The sequence below is a fragment of the Salvelinus sp. IW2-2015 genome, unplaced genomic scaffold (genome assembly GCF_002910315.2).
Source record: "Salvelinus sp. IW2-2015 unplaced genomic scaffold, ASM291031v2 Un_scaffold1073, whole genome shotgun sequence".
NCBI lineage: Eukaryota > Metazoa > Chordata > Actinopteri > Salmoniformes > Salmonidae > Salvelinus > Salvelinus sp. IW2-2015.
The window spans coordinates 41,555-50,914 of record NW_019942716.1 but is presented as its reverse complement, the minus strand read 5'-3'; the positions used below and the strand labels follow the sequence as shown (position 1 = coordinate 50,914).

The window sequence follows — 9,360 nt, the reverse complement described above, 5'->3', positions numbered from 1 at the left end:
AAAAAAACGAAGTTTGGTTAGCCAAATGTTCGCGGCTCTTTTACTTGAAGGGAGCCAAGTCTATAGAAACAGTGTATCCTATGAAGTGGTGATATAACATTTCACAGTGAAGAGAAAGATCGATATCACTAAGAACTACAACAGCCCCATAAATCCAAATAAATAATAACACAAAGTGTTACAGCAGTGCCTATGTCGAACTGATTCAGGACATCCTCTGCGTGAAATTAGCCTACAGATCAACAACGTTTGATAAGCAATAAACACGGGCAGAGAAGTCGCCTTCGACAGCATGTAATGGTCCGTCTGACATGCAGTGGAGAATCACTCGATGAAATAAAGTCAGGATAGTAGCTAGGGCAGGGCCAAGGCGCATCTGAAATCCATAATATGTTGTCGCCTATATCTGTCCACGAGGTATCTGCGGTCTGGCCTGGGATATTACCACACACATACAGTTCCATCACTATCCAAACAGATGTCCAGTCGCTGCCTACGTTTGTACAGTTCAATTTCAAGTGCTGCATGATGGTAGGAGAGGGTGTGGGAACATTACACCAGGCCTAGTACAAGCATCTAATTTATGCCACTCCAACCTTTACATGGCAATGATATATTTAATTTCTGGCCTTCTCTTGTTGGAAATGACTGTTACTTGAACTCTGTGAAGCATTTATTTGGGCTGCAATTTTTGAGGCTGGTAACTCTGCAGCAGAGGTAACTCTGGGTCTTCCTTTCCTATGATGGCCCTCATGAGAGCCAGTTTCATCATTGCGCTTGATGGTTTTTGYGACTGCACTTGAAGAAAATACCAAAGTTGAATGACCTTCATGTCTTAAAGTAATAATGGACTATCGTTTCTCTTTGATTATTYGAGCTGTTCTTGGACTTGGTCTTGTACCAAATAGGGCTATCTTCTGTATACCACCCCTACCTTGTCACAACACAACTGATTGGCTCAAACGCATTGAGAAGGAAAGAAATTCCAMAAATKWACTTTTATGTGATTTGGTGAAACAGGGCAGCTCAATTTGAATCTGTAAATTACAAGTAAGGTGATAAGACTTTATTTAGGCTTAGCAAACACTAGAGCGGGTTTGGTTTTAACCAATATATATATTAAAGTGTGTTGATTGCAATCGTGACAAGAAAATATGTTCAAATTCAAGTATAGAATTTAGAAATGTGTAAACAGTATATTAAATCCATAGCTAGGTATGGATAAAATCACATTTTCCTTAGTTGGTGTCTATAGCAGGAGAGGAGAGGAGATCAGCTGAAATGAATGGCTGAAATCTGGACCGGGTCATCCGCTCTGTTAAATACTGCTTTAAGTACGGCACTGACTATAATATAATCTCTCACACACACACGCACGCACGCACGCACNCACACACACACACACACACACACACACACACACACACACACACACACACACACACACATTTTGTTGATCAAAGTCATTCAGCCTCCAGTAATGCTGTCCATATTGCATATTTAAAAGAATGAATAATGAATACATCCCTTTTACAATTTTCCCATATTCATACAATCATCTCATTTGGCAAGTTGTAAAACAAATATGATTATGTTTAAACACAGTTAAACACAGTTGTTGTTAAATATGTAGAGAGATTAATTTCAAGGAAATGAATGCGTTCCATGATTGTTCCTTTTCAACCCCAGCAACAACCTCTCTAATTCATTCTAATTACAATACAGATGCCATGTTTCAGCCAAAAGGCAGACAGGTAATTCATAATCCCTGGCATGTATAGCAGGTCATCTCTTGTTAGGAGGAAAAGAGGTCAAGTAGCCATTGAGGTATTTTAGTCTTTAAATGAATGGAGTGATCTGTAGCACCAGCTATCCCTTATATATAATCATCCCAACAGGATAATATGTCCACTCCTCTCTACATTATAATCATCCCAACAGGATAATATCTCCACTCCTCTCTACATTATAATCATCCCAACAGGATAATATCTCCACTCCTCTCTACATTATAATCATCCCAACAGGATAATATCTCTACATCAGAATATAATAAACACGTATCACAGTGGAGGCTGCTGAGGGGAGGACGGCTCATAATAATGTCTGGAACAGARCAAATGGAAYGGCATCAAACACATGGAAACCATGGAAACCATGCGTTTGATGTATTTGATAYCATTCCACTGATTCCGCTCCAGCCATTACCACGAGCCCGCCCTCCCTAATTAAGGTGCCACCAACCTCCTGTGATGTATCATAAAACTTTGACAGCAAAGCTTACCAACTGTAAAAAGCCTGTTTTTACCCAAAGTAAAATTTTTCGGTGCATCTTTCAAAGTTATATGCACACTTTCGCATCCAGAACAACAATTAGCAAAAAGACAGAAGAGACCACGTCGGCATAAAGTACAAACAAAACAGTTTGAAATATTGCTGACATTGGACTAATCTTTTGAGCCAAGTTCTTAATTGCCAGCTGTTCGACAAAAATCTCTTTCAAGACAAATCTGACGATATACTATCAGCAGACTGATACCCCTCACAACATTATGCATTAACAGGAAACACATGTATCCCCTTTAAGATTACACCTTAAATGTGCTTAGTTTCTTTAAAAAAAATAGTGTTTTAATGGCTATAAACATGAAGATTGCCTGAGTGGCGTTGAGAGAGAGAGTGACTTGCATACTTTATTCAGTGATGAATAAAAAGAAAGTACCTTTCTTGTGAGAAGCTTCTGTTTTGGGGCCTTGTGGGTCTAATAAAAAAAAAGATCATGATTAAAACACAACATATTCTAACAGCAAGTACTCACATTGTTTTTCTCAAAGCGGAAAACAACAATTAAAAACACATCTAGTATCACAACTTGCCAACACTTCAGAACTTATACARGTAAGTGTGCGGCAGGGAAAGGAAGGAAATATTGTGGTGGCCAAATTACTGAAGGCAATAGCAGGAAGGAGGGATGCACGAGTTTGTGTTGGAGAACGTCATAGCGGGTCGGGCAGGAGAGGAGGCGATGCAGAGATGAGAGGAGGGGTAGAGGAGGGGTGCAAGGCATAGTTCTTCACGGGAGGCAGAAGGTGAGGTTAGCAAAATGCACTAAGATGAAAAACATCAGACAAAGGAAAGATGCATAGACTACATGTCAAACTGGCTTCGCTTAGATCTGCTTGCATCATTTGGCTTTAAATGCTTAAATGCTTACATTTTCTTATCAAGCAACTGGTAAGTGATTCAAACTAATTTTCTAATAAATGGGATATAAAAATCTTATTTTTTTAGATTTTGTTAATCTAAAAAAATTATATTTTTACCTCTTCCACTCGGGGGGACCCCTGCAACTGAGCAGCAAAATTGGTGCAACACAAGAGAACAGGAACAGGAAGTGTACTTAGTGGACGAAGAGATATAAAACACAAAGGCTCACACACAGACGTGAGCAATTCATTGTTTTACAGTACCTGGGCTTTTTCCAGTCGTTACAGAAATTACCTTTTTTTATGAATTGCCATACATTTACATTTAAGTCATTTAGCAGACGCTCTTATCCAGAGCGACTTACAAGTTGGGTGACTGAAGTTGGCCATGCATCATTTCAAACCTGCTTGGCGCTTCACCAATCCAGCACAACAAACCAGTTAATTACAATTAAAGATAGAAGAATTAGTCCCATTATTGATTGCACTTATTTGGTAAGTGTGTAAAATAAATAAGGCATGCAAAAGATAACACCAAAATACCTGATAATAACCTTAATATTTCAACCTGTTCAATCTCACCTTTTACATCCAAAGGCTGTTAATGATAAGGTACTGTACATAACACATACATTAGCACAAACATACAGCACATTTCCATAACTTTCTGCCAAAATTCAGAAGATCTTAATTAGTTCGACAGAAAGGTTGCTCCTCTCTCAGACGACATTTGCTGCTCATTTGAAATACTGCCGGTTCGTTCCTAATTACTACCTCCTGTCGACACAGATGAACTATTATTCTTAGGCACATAGTAAATGTATTTTCTCAACAGAGATTGTGTGTTAATAAATGTCCTATTTTTGCTCCGGAGGCGCATTGAATTTGTAAACCAGGCGGCATGCAGCCTGCCTACTTTCCTCTACCTGGCAAGTGTCATTGATGAGAGATGGCGACTACACAGAGCTCAAGTCTTTGTGGGGATATTGTAATCTATCAACGTCAGGAGAAAAGGAAATCGTTCTTTTAAGATAGATGGAAAGTATTCTGCATGACCATGAACTGTTGTAGACAGGTGATTCAAACTCTATAATCTGGCTGGATCTAGTGAGGATTATTTTTCCTCTTGTTTTTACACTCTGCATGCAAGGCAATCCCTCTGTGTCAACCTAAGCCTGAGCTTATCCTCTATTTGAGATCTGAAAACCTGATCCAAACATTAAACCAGAGCTTTGACTGTTTTCTTTTGTTCAAAGCTTGCAATCTCATACTGGCAAATAACTAGCAGTGTGTAAAATCAAYCCTCCATATATTACAAAGAGGTACAGCAAATAAACAGCTTTGTGTAACATTCAAGAAAGAGTGAAAAATCAGCTATAAGAATGTACAATCGCATTTATAGAATCCATCTGGGCCTGGTAGCGTCTCACTCACGCACCGTTTCACAAAAGGACAAATCTCCGAAAGGCGACAGTTAAAACCGTCTAGCATGAAAAATAAAAACAGTCGCTTGGGGGGGGGGGGCTTGAATTATATTGTCAGAGTAAACAATTATATGTCAACTTTAATGTCACACTCAAGTGTGGTCACCGTTTTCTCACTTCCCAGTATCAGAAATTAAATGACCCAAATGACAGGAAGTGACAGTAGCCTTCATGACACCATCTTCTCTCCTCTTCTCCTCGCAGTAATATTAGAGAAGCTTCAGTGATCAGATAGAGAGATGCAGCATCCGATTCAACAATCCAATCATTCTCACATGCCATTCATTCAATTAAAGAGTGTTAATGTTTGATATCATGCTGAATAACAACATCAAGGGCAAACTCCCAATAATAGGGTTTTAATAAATACATGGCCTTGATATTATCTCATTCAAATAAATAGAATAAGGCAACTGTTTATTTATTTTAAAAGGTCTTTCTCCTATGTTTACATGTACAGTAGATGTATACTAGGAACAGATTTGTACTAAGTATTACAGTAACGGATGGTTGGATACTACAACCATCTTGGTGTGAATGGTGTCCTGTCCTATCCTATCCTATCCTATCCTATCCTGTCCTGTCCTATCCTGTCCTGTCCTATCCTGTTCTGTCCTATCCTGTCCTGTCCTATCCTGTCCTGTCTTATCCTGTCCTATCCTGTCCTGTATTATCCTGTCTTATCCTGTCCTGTCTTATCTTATCCTGTCCTGTCTTATCCTGTCCTGTCCTATCCTGTCCTGTCCTGTCTTATCCTGTCCTATCCTATCCTGTCCTGTCCTATCCTGTCCTGTCTTATCCTGTCCTATCCTGTCTTATCCTGTCCTATCCTATCCTGTCCTATCCTCCAACAGTGGGCTGACTGCTACATCATCCATTCAACAGTCTGCTGTGTCCTTGCGATTTTGCCTCTCCCTAGACTTTGAAACATGATCAATACTTATGTTATAACTCAGGGAGATTCAGTCCTGAAATGATATCAAACATCTACTCCCAGGTCAGGATGGTACGTCAGTCCAAATGTCTAGATCCAAGAGTCGAGCATCCGGAGTAGCTGAATGTATCCTCATTCATCAAACATAGTAGATTAACAAAAATAATTAAATAGTTTTTAAGAAGGCAGACTGAAGTTTCAATGTCAAAAAGTAATGTAGTTAGTGATTGGTGTGTGTGTGTGTGCGTCCTGACTGGGGTGTCCGATCGCGATCTGTGTGACTAACTGTCTGCTGCTCCTGGTTGTCTTGTGTCTCGGGTCTGTTCTGTGACCTGGACTGTGTGACTAACTGTCTGACTGGCTCTGGACGATGACTGGTCAATCGACAGGCTTTGAGATAGAAATGCCGTTAGGGCCAGCAACAACCCAGGGTGGGGTGAATGAACTGCATAGCCAGGGATCGGACTGTAAGTTGGTTGATGCGTGTACGTTTTCATAGGTGGACTTCTGGCATGGGCCAGTGCTCTGCTTTTTTCGGCGTTGTCGGTCAGTTTCGAAGTTCGTAAGTTTCTTGTACTCTGTCGGGAACATAAGAAACTCACTGTGAAGCACTGATCGCTCGTTATTCCGCGAGTCTCGTTGATAGTGTCTTGACTTGTGGGCTATTACCAGGACGTGCGCAGAGGGGCCCTGGAGAGGTGACATCATCGCTCTTGTACCTGAAGGGCGTGTTGTCGGGTTGCACTAGCGTCTGGGCGAAATTGAGAGACACAGTGCAAAGAAGCTAGTTCTCACTCACCACACTGCGTCCCGCGCGCTTGTCCTAGTAACTTTGTTCGTTCCTGTCTCTACTCGTACTGCGCTGTTCTTGGGGTGCAGGGCTCATGTCTGCCCAGAGAGCGCTTAAGGAGTGGAGCCTTGGCAGCCCATTACACCCTGTCACCCGCTGCCTGCGTTCGGATAGCGTTATCCGCGTTGCTTCCTACTCAGAGAGCGAGGTTTTGGTGGCCCTAGCTCAGTGAGCGGGGAGGAGGCGGAGCTAGCCGCGACCGTGTTCGTGGGGTGAATATGTTTCAGGACAGTCGCACCAGCAGGACTAAGTTAAGCAGTAACGGTCTCCATACTGCCGGTCGTACCTCAGATCTGTTACCATTGCCTCTCTCTCCGAATCGTCGATGGTTCACAGTCGCTCTTAGGTGTTAATTGAAAACCGTCTAGTGACTACCTGGTAAACGCTCGTGAGAGGGTGTCAAAGTACTTTCAGTGAGTGTATGCCTGCACAAGATAAACATACGCGTTAGAATATCCAATGGTTGTACCGTAGAGATCCCGAGATATTGTTCATAGTCGATTTGTCGGTTCTGTTTCCAGCAGTGTAGTTGCTCTTACACCACTTCGTAACCTTCCCTTACGACAGCTTTATCTAGAACTCGCAAAGTTGGCTACTTCCGCGGTAATTATATCATAAGGTACCGTTAGATACCGTGAGGGTTTTCTTCCCAGGATCGTGATTCGTGTCAGCTGGTTGCCCGAGTCACTGCTGTCATTTTCCACGGAACATCTTGTACGTCTGCCGTCCACCCTGTCTTCTCCTCATGTCTCTTGTAATAGTTAATGCCTTTTCTTCGGCGCCCACCGGCACCCGTTCGTGCTTCCCTCCCCCCCGCCCGTCCTGTCGAGGGGCTCCTATTTATTACCAAGGTTACGGAAGATCTTGACATGCGTTCCCGAAGCTTCATTCTGGGCAGTGGGCACTGCTGTGGTCTACACTTCCTTCCTGTTTTTACGTCCAAACTATGTTGTTAGGTGTGCACTAGCGGAGGGTCTACGGTCCACCTTGAGTAGCAGAGGAGGAGTTTGGGTGTAGACTGAGGTATGCTGTGCTCGGCTTTGTGTCTAGCGTGCTCGGTACCGGAGAATCTGTCATGATTAGTGAAGTGTATTTTCCTCTTAGTGTTTGTCTCCAATGTTCCTCTAAAGAATGTCTTCTAAACGTTCTTAACTTCTATGGATCTAAAGAATGCTCAGCAGTGCAACGATTGCTAGTTCCTATGCTTTCCTAAGAAGAATGCTGCGTTTCTACAGGACGGTGTCGCTCGAGTGAGTGGGGGGGGTACTTACAGTCCTAATGTTATTTTTGTTCAAATTGATATAGGACTGTTATTGTTTTCTAGTATCTGTTCTAACGTGCTCCTATGGTCTACTATCATAGCTGGGAAATGCGGTTTATGCCTAGTTTTCTAGTCGTAGTGTCTATTCTTATGGTTCTCTCACTTTCACTGATCTTCTATCTCCTCTCACCTCGGCTGCTCCTATTCTCTCCCATTTTCCTAATGTTCTAACAAATGGCTTCTAACGTTCTACACATTCTAGCCGCTCTCTCTCTCTCTATCTGTTTCTCGCTATCCTAATGATGGGCTACAGCAGTTTTACGCTGATTTATACTACATTCTTTACTAGATCGTCTCTAATCGAATTTGCCTCCTATATCTACATCATTTCCAATTTAATATTTGTCCTTTCTGAATAAGAGATGTCGTTCTTAAGTTTCATATCCTTATGCATTCTACATGCTTCCTACGAGACATGCTCTTCCTTGATACCTTGTTGCTATCGGTACATTATCTATATATGTTTTCTAGAATGTTTAACGAATGCCTTAGCAGTTCTAACATTCTATGTTCTAACGAATGCCTTCTAACTGTTTCTAAGAATGCCTTCTAACGTTCTAACATTCTAATGTTCTAAAGAATTGCCTTAGCAGTTCTAGTGCGTTCTAATATTCTAAAGGATGCCTTAGCAGAACTAACGTTCTATTGTTTCTAAGAATGCCTTCTAACGTTCTAACATTCTAATTGTTCTAAAGAATGCCTTCTTATCTAACATCAATGTTCTAAAAAGTTCCTTCTAACGTTCTAACATTCTATATTGTTCTGAAGAATGCTTAACTTTCTAACATTCTAATGTTCTAAAGAATGCCTTCTAACTTTCTAACATTCTAATGTTCTAAAGAATGCCTTCTAACGTTCTAACATTCTAATGTTCTAAAGAATGCCTTTAACTTCTACATTCTAAGTTCTAAAGAATGCCTTCTAACGTTCTAACATTCTAATGTTCTAAAGAATGCTTGCAGTTCTAGCGTTCTAATATTCTAAAGGACCCTTAGCAGTTTTATTTTTTTAACGTATTATGTTCTAAAGAATGCCTTCTAACGTTCTAACATTCTAATGTTCTAAGAATGCCTTCTAACGTTCTAACATTCTAATGTTCTAAAAGATGCCTTCTAACGTTCTAATGTTTAAAGAATGCCTTAGCAGTTCTAACATTGTAATGTTCTAAAGAATGCCTTCTAAGTTCTAATGTTCTAAAGAATGCCTTCTAACGTTCTAACATTCTAATGTTCCAAAGAATGCCTTCTAATGTTCTAATTCTAATGTTCCAAAGAATGCCTTCTAACGTTCTAACATTCTAATGTTCTAAAGAATGCCTTAGCAGTTGTAACATTCTAATGTTCTAAAGAATTCCTTAGCAATAGTGCGTTCTAATATTCTAAAGGACCCTAAGCAGTTCTAACGTTCTATTGTTCTAAAGAATGCCTTCTAACGTTAATGTTCCAAAGAATGCCTTCTAACGTTATACATTCTAATGTTCTAAAGAATGCCTTTGCAGTTCTACAATTCTATAAACAATATTTTTGAAGTTCTACATTGTATAAAGGATATCTTTACCATTCTAA

General features: G+C 40.6%; 1 protein-coding gene across 1 annotated transcript in view; it reads right to left on the bottom strand.

The window, feature by feature from the left end:
• LOC111965595 (glycine receptor subunit alphaZ1-like) overlaps nucleotides 1-9,360 on the bottom strand; it is a 96,624-nt gene that overhangs the window by 70,787 nt on the left and 16,477 nt on the right. Inside the window, 2 exon segments of the mRNA XM_070438651.1 lie at nucleotides 2,723-2,761; nucleotides 3,324-3,350. Coding sequence (XP_070294752.1) covers nucleotides 2,723-2,761; nucleotides 3,324-3,350 — 66 coding nt within the window.